The sequence below is a fragment of the Bufo gargarizans genome, chromosome 5 (genome assembly GCF_014858855.1).
Source record: "Bufo gargarizans isolate SCDJY-AF-19 chromosome 5, ASM1485885v1, whole genome shotgun sequence".
NCBI lineage: Eukaryota > Metazoa > Chordata > Amphibia > Anura > Bufonidae > Bufo > Bufo gargarizans.
In genome coordinates this window covers 451,851,479-451,866,365 of record NC_058084.1, presented here as the reverse complement: position 1 = coordinate 451,866,365, position 14,887 = coordinate 451,851,479, and the positions used below count along the sequence as shown (strand labels likewise).

The 14,887-nt window shown below is 44.8% G+C and overlaps 2 protein-coding genes across 2 annotated transcripts in view; one reads left to right on the top strand and one right to left on the bottom strand.

Moving 5' to 3' along the window:
- The first annotated feature begins 4,640 nt into the window (after positions 1 to 4,640).
- FAM237B (family with sequence similarity 237 member B) lies at positions 4,641 to 13,967 on the top strand. Its single transcript, XM_044293873.1, is given in 4 exon segments — positions 4,641 to 4,775; positions 10,018 to 10,261; positions 10,263 to 10,416; positions 13,842 to 13,967. Coding segments are annotated over 2 exon segments (372 nt in total). The 5' UTR covers positions 4,641 to 4,775; positions 10,018 to 10,024; the 3' UTR covers positions 10,398 to 10,416; positions 13,842 to 13,967.
- Positions 13,851 to 14,887, bottom strand: part of CFAP69 (cilia and flagella associated protein 69) — a 59,443-nt gene continuing 58,406 nt past the window's right edge. Inside the window, exon 24 of the mRNA XM_044293872.1 lies at positions 13,851 to 13,988. The gene's annotated coding sequence lies outside the window, so the exon portion shown is untranslated. The remainder of the gene's footprint in view (positions 13,989 to 14,887) is intronic.

Here is a 14,887-nt window from a genome sequence, read left to right as displayed (position 1 = left end):
CTGTAGATTTCACTGTTATAGTGGATAGTGTCGATATCTTTTAACTACACACACAAACATTAAATGAAATAGATTAAATATACCCGAGCTAAGCCGGGTCCTTCTGCTAGTGCAGTATATAATCAGTACTATCAGCAGACATACGGTGCTGTGCAGTAAGTGCCTCGAATGTGAATGACCCCAATCAACTGTCCCCGCAGGACCAGGAAGCGGATTTGTCCTGTGACCGTTGCAGCCAATTGAAGGCCTCAGCGGTCACAGGAGCTTGGACGCTACATCCCAGCAGCAATTTACTGTGGCTGCTGAGGCCTGTGATTGGCTGCAGTGGTCATGGGATCAATCCACTTCCTGGTCCTGAGCAGTGATGGTCAGTTTGCAGTGTTCGCCAGCGAACACATGCGGGCTGCCATTTTTAGTAAGGTAGACAAACCCGTCCAGCGATGCACAGGTTAGCCCTTACCTGTGCCGGGAGCCGGTCTGAAATCAAATGCAGTCACCAGGAGCAGGCAGTTCCGAGAACAGCCGCCGGGGGCCTCCATCGGGCTCTTCTCGGAACTGCCTGCTCCCGGTGACTGCATATGATTTCAGATCGGCTCCCGGCACAGGTAAGGGCTAACCTGTGCATCGCCGGACGGGTGAGTCTACCTTACTAAAGATGGCAGCCCGCATGTGTTCGCTGGCGAACACTGCGAACTGACCATCACTGGTCCTGAGGAGCAGTGGAAAGGTTAGTGGGGTATTTTTTATGTTCAGGGGACAGGGGAGGACCCCAGGAGATTGCTCCAAGACCAGACCACCCCTTTAAAGGGTCCATCCAGGAGTGTAGAACCTCTTCCAGATGTTTTAATAAATGGTTCATTTGACCACCCAGGAAACCAGGAAAGTCACGTATTTTATCATTGCTGATCAGAGGTTCTGCAGTAGATCCGGAAGTTGGCGCTGGAACTGCACAGCTCTGTCCGTTGTGTGTAGTGGATGGAGCTAGTTACACTGAATGAATGGGAGCAGCGCTGCAGTTACCAGTACTGTCCACTGCACAACAGATGTCGCTGGGATTTTAATATTGATGGCCTATCCTCAGAATGGGCCATCAATATCTGATCAGTGGTGGTCCGACACCCTACACCCCCTGCTGATCAGCTGTTCTTTAATGTAATGAAATGTTATGCTATATGTTGTTAATGCCTTGTATACTTCCAGCCTATCTCTGTATGGTAGTGTCGGAATTAAAGGGGTTCTCTGGGTTCAGAACCTGGAGCATACCAGCATTTCCTTGCTCCGATGCTCCCCCCTGCCATGCTGCATCGCGCAGACGTGGCGTACCAGGCTTTGCATCAGGCCTTCGCCTAGCAGGGAGCCCGGTGACATCACTGGCACAAATGGGCGGTGTATAGTGCTGCTTGTGGCTGTTTTGGAGGCCGGTACTTTGCTGTTTTGTATAGTACCAGCCCCCAAAACAGCCTCCGGCAGCGTTATAAGCCACCCATCTGTGCCAGTGACGTCACCGTTCTCACTGCTAGGCAGAAATCTCAGCTTAGCATAGTGATGCGAAGTCCGGTACCTCACCCCTGAACCTAGAGAACCCTTTTAACTAACTCTGACACAGCCCTTTGCAGGAGGTTGCTAGCTGGTGGCTGGCTCCACCACTGGCTCCAGAGAAGTTCAGGGAGGAAGGAAGCTGTGCCTTATGTTCCTTCTTCTTAGGCCTCAAGTTCCAGAGACAGATTTCTGTGTGAATTGATGCAAGAAAGAAGAGAGAAAAAAAGGAGAACTTGGAATTTGCGTGGAAAAGCAAACGGGAAGGAAACCGTTGTTGAGGGCAATACAGACTTTACTGCCGTGGATGGATTACAGTTAAGACACCCTACACACTTAAAGCCACCCAGAACAACCCTATACACCCAAGTATATAGCCTAGTAGGGTTGCTGGCACTGATTAAAACTACACCTATCTTTTATCTGTAGGTAGTAGCATTGTGGAGAAATTTGAACTTTTATAAATATGCTAATGAGCTATTGGAGCACCAGGAGGTGGGCTTATGATGTTTGAGCACTGCTCCAGTGACTCCCCTGGTGCTCCATACTGACGCCCCCACCCTTTAGATTAACAGCCTGCGCACTCGCTGTCTATAACGGCATGCCGTTCACATCACTGAGCCCAGAGATGGCGGCACGGTCGGCTTCAAGACATTCTAGACAGCGGGTATGCAGGCGCGAGATCTCAGCTGTTGACCCTAAGAAGCCTCCCTAATGCCTCTCCATTTTAAAGAGACTCCACCTCTTATCCAGAAAATCTAAGGTGTGCACATTGCACTTCCCCTTCACTTCTCAGGTTAATTCAAACCACCTGAGATGTTTTAATCAATGTTCTAAGTCACATACCCAAAAAGAGAGACTCTGATGCACTAGAGCTCTTTGTGATCCTTGTGTTCTTCAACATTTAAGGAGTATACCCAATTAAAAGACTCCAACATGACCTGAGCTCCTTCAGACCCGTTATTCTTCATTGTTTAGTACCATTTGCCTAGGACTCTAACGCTGCTTGAGTCACAGTGTGCCCTGGATTTGTGTTTCTATGGAGTCATGCACCAAAGCTACTTATGTGCACTTTAGCTAGTTGGACTGTCATTTTTGACTTAAGCGCTTGATTTTACACCACTATGGTAGTCAGCTAAGGCCTAGGTATTGATGATGTTGATGTTGTGCATATGCCCTTAACCCTCTTTTTCTCTATAGCCCCGTAGAATAAGGAGGGGAGAATGCCGGCTAGAACCTGCATCTCTGGAAATATGTATCCTGCTACCAGATGAAACCAAGCACCAACCCAAAGGCGGCTTGCCTTTCAGTAAGGGGGTGTGTAGTACCCCAAAAAAGGGAATATCTGCAAATGGTTTGTTCTTTAACCCTTTCGCTACCAGTGCTGGAGCGACGTGGGAACATGGCGCCCGTTCGCATGTGCAGCGGGCGTCATGGCTGGCAGGTCTCTGCTGTTTCAAACAGCAGAGACCTGCAGCTAATTACCCTTTGCAGGTCGTTGCTAGGTGGTGGCTGGCCCCACCTCTGGCTCTAGAGTGCTCTAGAGTCTGAGGAGGGAGTTCAGAGAGGAAGAGACCTGTGCCTTAAAGAGGACCTTTCATGTTTTTTTTTATTAATTGAGATAAATACCTTTACTTGCGGGTACACAGCGGAGAGCGTCACAGCCAGGGAGAAGGTGAGCTTTTTTTCTCTTTGGCTGTGACGCTCTCCGCTGTGGCCAAGTGAATAGAGTCAGTCAGTAAGGTAGCCACCATTGAGGGCAATACAGACTTTACTGCCATGGAGGGATTACAGTAAGGAAACGCTACACACTGAAGGAGGAACAACTTGGTCAGTCGTATCATTCAACCTGTATGCCACCATGTGCATTACAGGCATAATTGCAAAAGTACTGTTGCCAACCATAGATACTACTGAGAGAGACTTTAGCAAGATAGAGAGGAAAGAGGGCCATAACTCCCATCCTTGCTTAAATCCATATACTTCTATCTGGTAGAGGATTTGCTCTGTGTCCAGATTGATGTTGGTTGTACTACGACCCCTATTATGCACTACAGTAAAGAGAGACAGTTATTCACCCTGCCTTTCACCCATCTGAACAGTTGACATGACGGGCACCCCAACTATCGTCAGGCAGGAGCCCCAGAACCAGGGTGTGCCTCAAGAGAAGAAAGAGCGCCCCTTTCTTATGCTGCGCTGGCCCTAGGGTGCAATGACGAGAGGCAGTCCCTGTGATAGACAGTGTTATAACAGGAGCCACTACCACTCCTATTCTCTACTCTCGCTGCATGTGGCAGTATTATGGCAGTAGAATTAGTCTGGTTCTATTATTTGTGCACTATTTAATCGTAGAAAGAACGGTGCATTTCATGGCGCGCTTCTGTCTTTCCATCTCTGCAATGATTAGTGCAGGGAAGAAAGGGAAAGCTAAAAAACATTCATCCAGTGACAAACTGGCCGACAGTTCTGGTGCCAGGAGAAGCGAGTAACCACCGGGCACCACTACAGTCACCCCGGATATTAAAATTATTATCACCCCCCCTGCCCAGGACGGAGGGTACAGTATTCATCAATGAGCTGTCCTTGACTTCTAACCTCATCAAATTCACAAGAAAAGAACAAACTCGACCCTTATTTTAGGTGACGCGCCCTCTCCCCTTTCATCTGGCACTATGGCATGTGGTCCGGTACCAGTTCTTCATACAAGTCCAGGTGTGAGGAGTGATGGAGGGGAGAGCAGCACATGGTGACTTATTCCTCTGCCTGCGTCTCCTGCTCACATTAGTGATCTCAAGATTACACATTGTTCTACCATAGGAATACTCCTGACGCCCCCTGGATGTGACGCAGGACCGTAGGAGGGTCTGCAATATAAAAATTCCCTTGGCAGTCCCACTCCTCGCCTCTCATCATCAGGTCTGCGGGAGCTCAACCCCTTCTCTTTCTTCTAATAACTGTCTAATGATCAATCTATGTGTTTACCTCTTTGTCTATCTATTATTTATCTATCTATTTATTATCTCCTATCTATTATCTATCTATCTATTATCTATCTATCTTCTATCTATTATCTATCTATCTATTATCTATCTATCTATCTATTATCTATCTATCTTCTATCTATTATCTATCTATATCATGCATTTAATATTTGCTTATTTTTAACTTATTGGCCACATACGGTATTTTTACACTGTATTTGTCTTCTTATTTTCCAGGTGATACTTCACTCCCTGCAGGTAAGTAAAACCTAAATGATTGTGTCTTTTAATGCCTGGATGTGGTAGCCGCCTCACCTGGTGGGCAGGGAGACCCTCGTTCTCCACCTACAGGTAGTGGAGGTCCCTGACATCTATACATTTATGGATGTCCTATGGCAGGCATGCTCAACCTGTGGCCCTCCAGCTGTTGCAAAACTACAACTCTCAGCATGCCTTAACAGCCTACAGCTATCAGCGTACAGCAGGGCATGGTGGGAGTTGTAGTTTTACAACAGCTGGATGGCCGCAGGTTGAGCATCCCTGTCCTATGGCAATACCCTTTTTTTAAAGTCTGCTTTCAGACGGCTGTAACACTGGGTTCACACCTGAGCGGTTTACAGCGCGTTCCTACACACTGTAAAACGCTCAACAGGCAAGAACCAATGATTCCCTATGGGAATGGTTCACACTTGGGCGTTTTACAGCGTGTACGATCGCGCTGTAAAACGCCCCAAGAAGTACATGAGCTTCTTTGGGACGTTTTGTCGCGTGTTCCCGTACATAGACTTTCGGGAACGCGCGACAATGGGCGTTCGCTTGTCTCTGTATGCGCGATTGTAAATGCCGGTACAATCGCGCATACAGAGCACTCCTTTCAGAACGCTCAGGTGTGAACCCAGGGTAATACAGGTGCTTCTTTGTGCCTGTATCAGGGAGGGAACGCCCAGACCTCTCCCTCTTCATCTGGACTGGTGATAGACCACGGGGAGTTCCGTCCGCGACGCAGGCACAAAAATAAAGCACCAATATTATGTCCGTCTAAAAGCAAGCAGCCTAACCCTGGGTTTAGACCTGAGCGTTCTGAAAGGAGAGCTCTGTATGCGCGATTGTACCGGCGTTTACAATCGCGCATACAGAGACAAGCGAACGCCCATTGTCGCGCGTTCCCGAAAGTCTATGTACGGGAACGCGCAACAAAACGCCCCAAAGAAGCTCATGTACTTCTTGGGGCGTCGGGCGTTTTACAGCGCGATCGTACGCGCTGTAAAACGCCCAAGTGTGAACCATGCCGATAGGGAAGCATTGGTTTCTCCTTGTTGAGCGTTTTACAGCGCGTAGGAACTCGCTGTAAAACGCTCAGGTCTGAACCCAGTGTTAGGTTTTCAGCTTTGAGTGTAAAGTAAGAATGTACCTATTGACTCACAGCAAACAGAGATCTTGAAATTTGTTGGGAACTGAAACACAAAGGGGGTCATTTATCATGCCCCCTGAAACTGGCATAAATAAAGCCGCAAACAGCAGGTTTTCTACTTTTTAAATGCTATCGCAACTAAATTCAGTTGTAGTCTGCGTTTTTTTTACGCCGCCATTGCCCCTCTCCGAAAAAGTGCATGGTGCGATGGGCCCATCAGCATAAATGGCGAATCAAATAATGGCTGGTAGCGGGGGATGTCAACCTGGCGCAGGGACTGCAGGAGGAAGCGCTTGATTTATGACGAGGCGTGTTTTTTGTCATAAATTAAATGCATCCTCCGGTGGCGCAGAGGATATCAGGACCAGCGTAGCACACCCTGGTCTTGAGAAATTTACCCTAAAAAGTATTACAAAACTGCTTAACTTTTGATTATACAACGATTGAAGTAACAATTCAAAGCATCTTTCTTAGAACTGTGAAGCTGCACCTCTGTTATTACTACTAGAAATGTTTGAATAAATTGGCAACTGGCAAAAAAAGATTGGCACACTCATACATGCGGAGCCCCACGGAATTTGAACAATTTATTATAGCTGTACTTGGTTAAAATATAATAAAACACAATAAAATACCTTTGAATAAAATATATAAAAAAGAATTAAACAGTGTATACAGTTGTTGCTATATTGTTCTGACTTGCTTATTGCGGATACTGGTGATATCCGAAATAAGTATATTTGCCCTGATTATGGCTGGTTACACGTATACTGTGGCTGTGTCTCATGAACCTGTTAATTCTAATCACTGGTGACTATCTGCTGATTTCAACAATAAACACCAGCATACATATGTGAGACTTCTTATCTGCATAGTCCATACACTTCCCAAATGGTCTGTAATCAATTCCTCATGAGAATCCTCTCATGGGCTTTCATAAAATTTTTCGAGAGTTTCCGAAATAATCTTCGAAATTGACCAAAAGAGAGAGTTTTTTTTCGAGAAATTTTTCTACACAGACTTCGGTTTATCTTAGCATTAGAAAAAACGGTATCACAGAGTCAATGTAAAAGATCGTATGTGAAGATTTTCTATAGACAGAAACCGTGCTGGTATTTTTCGCAAAATATGCGTTAGAGTTATAATCGATACCAATACCCACCAGTGATTAGAATTAACAGGTTCATGAGACACAGCCACAGTATACGTGTAACCAAGCCATAATCAGGGCAAATATACTTATTTCGGATATCACCAGTATCCGCAATAAGCAAATCAGAACAATATAGCAACAACTGTATACACCAAGTACAGCTATAATAAATTGTTCAAATTCCGTGGGGCTCCGCATGTATGAGTGTGCCAATCTTTTTTTGACAGTTTGAAGGGTGAATCATCAGATTGTGCACCTCCTGTGATTGTGGGGTTGGTGAGCTATTTCCAAGACATCTATAAGGGCTCTTTCACACCTGCGTTATTGTCTTCCGGCATAGAGTTCCGTCGTCGGGGCTCTATGCCGGAAGAATCCTGATCAGTATTATCCTAATGCATTCTGAATGACAGTCGAATCCGTTCAGGATGCATCAGGATGTCTTCAGTTCCAGGACCGGAACGTTTTTTGGCCGGCAGCAAATAGCCGCAGCATGCTGCGCTTTTATGCTCCGGCCAAAAATCCTGAAGATATGCCGCAAGGCCGGATCCGGAATGAATGCCCATTGAAAGGCATTGATCCGGATCCGGCCTTAAGCTAAACGTCGTTTCGGCGCATTGCCGGATCCGACGTTTAGCTTTTTCTGAATGGTTACCATGGCTGCCAAGACGCTAAAGTCCTGGCAGCCATGGTAAAGTGTAGTGGGGAGCGGGGGAGCAGTATACTTACCAGTCCGTGCGGCTCCTGGGGCGCTCCAGAATGACGTCAGGAGCCCCACGCGCATGGATGGCGTGATCGCATGGATCACATGATCCATGCGCATGGGGCGCTCTGACGTCATTCTGGAGCGCCCCGGGAGCCGCACGGACTGTAAGTATACCGCTCCCTCGCTCCTCGCTCCTACTATGGCAACCAGGACTTTAATAGCGTCCTGGCTGCCATAGTAACACTGAAACGCATTTTGAAGACGGATCCGTCTTCAAATGCTTTCAGTTCACTTGCGTTTTTCCGGATCCGGCGTGTATTCCGGCAAGTGGAGTACACGCCGGATCCGGACAACGCAAGTGTGAAAGAGGCCTAAATTGGCAACTGGGTCTTACCAGTTGGGGGTCTGTTCCTGCGCAGTCTCACACTGTCCAATTAGTGCTGCCAGTGTCAGACTGTGTAGAGGCACGCTCTTTTTAAAAAGGGAATGGTAACACGCAATTGTCAATCTATTCATTAATTTCTGGCTGGAATAACAGGGGATCAGTATTTACTTAAACAGACAAGTTAGGTCCTCCTTAAAAGCTCCTGTCCACTCCCCTGACTTGCTTGTCTTAGTAAATATTTGTATTTCCCCCCCAAAAAAAAATTCTGAAATACATTTTCTCTGTGTTGTGCCGTTCCTCTAGTATTCTTCTTGGAAATTCTGGGTCGTACTATTCCCCCCGTTAATAAGATGTGCCCCTGCACAGTTTGACACAACAGCACTGATTGGACAGTGCCAGAATGTGTAGTGAGATGCCCCACTGACCGGTTCAAACATTTCCTGGAGGAATTACAGAGGAACAGCACACTGCATCATTTTTTGGGAATGCTAGTGGAAATGGTAACCAAAGACTATAACATTAATAGCTTCTCTTCAGGGCTGGCCACCAATATTAGATCAGTGTGGGTTTGGCTGACTGGGCTGCAATACCAGGTACAGCCACTACCAAATGTATGGTGCTGTGCCTGGTAAACAGTACGAGGGATGCTGTCCTCACTGGAGTACCTACAACAATCATGTTTAGAGTACATTCACATGACCGTATGTATTTTGTAGTCCGCAAAATATGGATGCAGTCCTATGTGACATTTGGGTTGAATCCTTTTATTTATTTTTTGCAGACCTATTGATTTCAATGGGTCCGTGAACCACATTTTGCAGGCAAGTATAGGACATGTTGATCCAGATCATCCATGTGCTTTCCGCATCTGTATGTCCGTTCCGCAAAAGATAGAACATGTCGTATACTTGGCAAAATACTGTTCGCAGACCCATTGAAGTCAATGGGACCGCGAAAAGAATGGATGCACACATCATCCATATTTTGCAGATCGCAAAGAATAAACGGTCATGGGACTGAACCCTTAGAATGCTGACAGGTCCTCTTACTGTTTACTCTATGAAATACTATACACATAGAGAAGTAAACAGTTTGTGTCTCCATGGTTACAGACTACAAAAACTCGGTGTAGTCAAATCCTGAAGTTATGAGTTACTCCTTTCCATCGTCCTCCCCATTCTTCCGTGGGTAAGTTATCAAGCAGTGGGATGAGCAGAGTAAAACATAACTGTAGGATCAGACTACACGGGATTCTATGTAGTCTGTAACCATGGAGACACAGTAACATAGCTATGTATATGGTAGGAGTTGTGATATCAATTTTTAGCCCTTTCATATCTCGTATGCCATGACTGATGTAAAAAATTTAAATCATCCTATAGAACATGACAATACCTTTTTACAACCACATGGGTCCAGAGATCTCCACATTGCTCTGCTAGATTCTCTTCAGCCTGGTAGCCCAGGGAGTGTGTCCTTTCTGCTGCATCTCTCTCCTTGTTACTGCCACTGCTTCTAACTGAACATATGGCTGGTCGCAGTTGAAAATTTTAACTGAGCACGTGCGACCAGGACAAAAGAGTTAGCAAAAGAACAAACAGCAGGTGGCGCTGTACAGATAGATTTCATTGAATAACTCAGTGGCTTTAATACATTTTTAATTACATGCAATTACAAAAATATTCAGATGCAGGTGCTGGTATGAAAAATATAGAATATATTTCGTGACACAACCCTTTTAATGATCCTATTCTTTTTTTATGAAATTGAAGTGGAAACTGGCATATTTATTCAAAGATATCTTCCCTTAGCTCTGTTACCGTTTCACCGACCTTGTTGCTCTTGTAGACAGGTGATGGAATCTACACCAAGCAGCTGGTATCTCCAGCTCATCTATTTACTCATGGTCACCTCAACCTATGCCAGATCTGTGTATAATAAAGATCCTTACGGACATCCAAACTCCGGGAGCCTTGGAGAGATCGACCATAAGTGCTGGGAAGCGGCGTCACGCAAGCTGGTGGAGATGAAGAAGCTCAGGGTGGCAGATACTACCATGGGGCTGTGGGACTTCATGATCTACCTTGAAAGAATCAGCCAATCCCAAGCATAACGCACTCTTTGATGGTTTGGCGCAAGACTTCTGGGACATGTATGTAGACTGCGTCCTCTCAAGGTCTCACAGGGTGGGCAGAAGACAAGTGTCATCTCCAAATCTTTCATTTTAGCTACAGAAACCTATAAAAGGTAATTCCAGTAGAGTGAAGAGCTGATCACGTGATTGTGTACATTGGTTTCTACTCGAATTGCAGTAAAACTGCTATGTACATCTTCTGAGGCATTTTTTTATGATTGCATTTTACTCCTTTTGGGCTAAATTTGTTTTTCGATTGGTCTTTATTAAAAATGTTCAGCTGTTTCTGTAATACAGGGGTTAAAAATCAGTCTGTCACTTTCTGTTTTCTTTGAATCCTGTCATCTGACGGCTCCAGTGTAGCTCTTATCTCCTGACCTCATAAACACTTAGGCCTATATTACAACAACCGATTATCTGACCAATATCTGTCCAAACAGACCAATAGTTGGTGTGTATGACAAAAGATCTGTGTGTGTAATGGGCCATCTAACCAATGATTGGTCAGCAAATCTGTCAGATAATCTGTTGGTATAATACAGGCCTTAATTAAACCATATTATTATCAGTTTGATAACAATTGAACTATATTGAGGTCAGGAGATCAGAGATAAAGAGCTACACATGAGATGTCAGATAACAGGATTCAAAGACAACAGAACGTGACAGCTTGCAAACAGACTGATTTTTAAACCCTGTAGCTCCGAAACGTTTTTTTATACAGACAAAAAAAAAACTTGGGTTAAAGCCAAATTGTACTTTTATATGTCACTGATATATTATTTGTTGGGCTTTTCATAGGGAATTAGAGGAGTTATCCCCCCCCCCCCACCCTGAGAAATATTGCTGATTTTGCTTAACATACCTCTGGCTAGCTCCCCTTCTTATGAGAAATGTAATATTACATGGCAGGCCTTAAAGGGGTTGTCAAATCTCAACATTTATGGCATATAACGGGGCTCCCGAAGTGACGGAGAGCACACCGCCCATGTGTGGCTACCCTCTCCATTCACTGCTATGGGAGTTCTGAAAATAGCTGAGCAAGCGCACTCGACTATTTTCACAAGTCTCATAGCAGTGAATAGAAGGCAACCAGCGCAAGTGCAATGAGCAGGACCGTGGTACGGTTACGCGGATGCCAAATTATGCAGTGGGTCCGGATATGGGTATAGAAGTCTATAGTTTTTGTTCGTGACGCCAATTGCAGCGTGCGCAGGGTACAGTCTCAGGGCCCTTTAAGGTGTTGCAACTCACATATCAGGTTAGGAATGCCAGAGTGGTGTAATGTCTCTGTGTGGTAAGTGTCAACATGTGTCTCCTACCTTGGTACGGCTGGACTTCTGGATCCTGGCTCACTTGGAATAAAAGAGTGTTGCTAGTAGGAGTAATTGAGGGATTTAGTAGCAATAATTGAGATCCAGACTCGGAATATAATTCAAACTGGTCTTTACTTGATGCAGCAGTAATCCATATGAGATCCAGCAATAGTCTGAAGTCCCAGCAGGTATTGGCAATGTATGGCAGGAATCTATCTTCTGCTTCTATCATGTGCCTGGAGCTCTCTGCAGGATAAGTCGTCTGCTTGTGGCTCTGTAATGTGGCAGGAATTACTATCTTCTGCTGTATTGGGGGCTGACTAGCTGAGGAAGGAATTTGGCTCCTCCTGGTCTCTGGACGGTACTCACAGGGTATGGTTCTTCCTGGAGTTCTGGAGGTGGCTGCTTGCTTTCTACCAGCTGAGGCTGAAGGCTCAGACTGGGAATGATGCTCTTTTGTCTCAGCCGAGACAAGATTCTGGTTTGGGATCCCTAGAACTGGAAGCTCCTACCAGCACAGCCTTCCCCCATGAGGCAGGATGTGGGAACATTCCACACCTCCTCACAGAGGGGGGAGCTAAACTGGAATGTACTATTCCAGTCTAGATATACTAAACTAAACTAAGTCTCTGCTAAACACATTGCTGCCACCTGCTGGTGAACATGAAAATTACAGCAAATACATTTAACAAGGGTTTCAATGCACATTAGTGAGGATGTGATGTTAAATTACACAGAATGACAATGCAGATACACTTAACAGGTTGTAGCGGGGTAAAAAAAATTTGTAACATAACTCTGGGATGTTACACAAGCGCGCCCACCTGTCCATTCACCACTATGGGCCACTTATGTGCACCTGCTTTCCCTTCACTTCGATTGCCCCATTCTGGAGATAGGAGCGGGCTCCATAGGTGACACTTGTGGCATATCCTAGCAAAGGAACGTGCAATACAAGGATGGCTGGAGTTCACCAGGGCAGGATACAAATCCACAGAGCTTTCAGTTCTGGCTCTTAAAGAGAAGTTACAATCAGAAAATTTGGAATATAGAAAGCTACTGGCTTCATGTGGAAACCCCTTTAATGCACCCATTACCTCGGCATTATTACATTTATCATACACAGAAAGTTAATACCAGGCCCTTCCTAATGTATTGTGATTATCCATATTGCCTCCTTTGCTGGCTGCATTCATTTTTCCATCACATTAGACACTGCTCATTTCCAGGGGTTACGACCACCCTGCAATCCATCAGTGGTGGTCGTGCTTGAATCCAGCCAGCAAAGGAGGCAATATGGACAATCACAATACATTAGTAAGTGCCTTGTATTAACTTTCTCTACATAATAAATGCCATTTGCTGAAGTGGGACAACCCCTTTAAAGCTTCTTGACATTGCAGACAACTGTTAAAGAATTGCTATAAATGATGGGAATATCCCTTTAAATGTCAGTGTTGGAGGGTTAAATGTAAGGTTTTTTATTTAAAGGTGAACTCCAGTGCAGTAAATGAATACACACCATACTATCTGTATAACGTACCATTGTGGAATGTAGGTTGTTGTTTTTTTCCCCTTGAAGTCCTCCTTATGGCTTATTCTTTAGGAAATTAGATCAAGTTGCCTAGCAACCACGTGACTTTTTGTCTTGGTGACCACCATATGAGTACATGTAGCTTCCTGTACAAAACAGAGGTTTCCCCAGCTGGACAACCCCTGTGCCCTACTAGGGAAGATTGATGTCATAGTAGGAAATTCCCTGTTCAGGACCTTATCCTATTAGCCAAAAAGGTGAGACGCTGGACCAAAGCAGGTGTATTTTAATATTTTAGAGAAATGTTCACACCATTCCATCAAAACAACTTTTTTGTCCGAATAGTCCAAATTATTATGTCGTGGGCTACTTTTTTTTCTACAGATCTCCAAATCCCCTGCCTATAGAGTTAAATGATAAAATGCTGTGTCCACCACTAGAGGGAGCTCATGAGCTTTTTGCATACTGTTATACCTTGAATTCAATAATAATAACACAGTATGCAGTAAGCTCCCCCTAGTGTCTATGTTATGTCTATGCAGGGGATTTGGAGCTCTCTGACCACTAGAAAGCTATATTAACAAATTAATCCGCACAGAACTTTAAACCTAAAAAACACATGATGATAAAAGGTTGATTTAGAAGACATTACTCTGCTTATTAACTTTCCTTTTTGTTTCCTTCACAGGCATCCCTTTAATGAAACCCTGGTTTTAATGTGACAAGAAGAATCCTGTCATATAGGGAGACGTTCTGTCCATGTAGTTATTGAAATCCGTGTCGGTCTAAGAAGGTCGTTACGTCCGATATTCTGTACCAAGGTCGCCTTCGTAATCTGCAAATCAAATAAAAATGTTCTGATGTAAGACAGGGATGCCCAACCGGCGGCCCTCCAGCTGTTGCAAAACTACAACTCCCAGTATGCCCGGACAGCCTACAGCTATCAGCCTACTGCAGGACATGGTGGGTAGTTTTACAACAGCTGGAGGGCCGCAGGTTGGGCATCCCTGATGTAAGACAATCTCTCAGGTAGGCCACGGATTCCCGACCACAGAAAAATGAAAAATACTAACAGTTTTGTATTCTGACCAGTTTAAATACTGAATTTGTCAGGAGTGAAGATAATTTACCTGCATGCCGTATTTTATCACTATGGAATTTATTTATATAACTCAATGAAATAAAGATATTTTTGGTACCCAAGAACCAAAGACTTGGTGTGATTTATTCCACTTGTAATTTTGGGCTGATTATTATCTTTTCATAGTGGTTGAAGCTTTGTTCTTTTTCTGATACAAAGCTCTTCTCATAGTAAAAAGATGAGCTCCTGGGTGCCTGCAGCCACCACTAGGGGGAGCTCACTGCATGCTGTTTATACATTGACTTCAATTTGTCAGTCCCTCTAGAGGTGGCTGCGGGCAGTCAGACTATGATTTACTTGTTTTCAAATTACTGGAATGACACGGGCTAGAGTAGATGGAATTAGGGAGGTATATCTCACACTGACAGGTTAACGGATGAATTATTGGTCACATTGGCTAATTATTGGTCGCACGACAATTTTTATAATGATAGTCTATGGTGTCGTGCGGCGACATGCTGCGACTGCAACGACAGTAGCAAAAAATCCATCCAAGATGGATTTTTCTGCGACTGTCGCGTCGCAGTTGTAGCATGTCGCCGCACGACACCATAGACTATCATTCTAAAAATTGTTGCGCGACAATGGTGCGA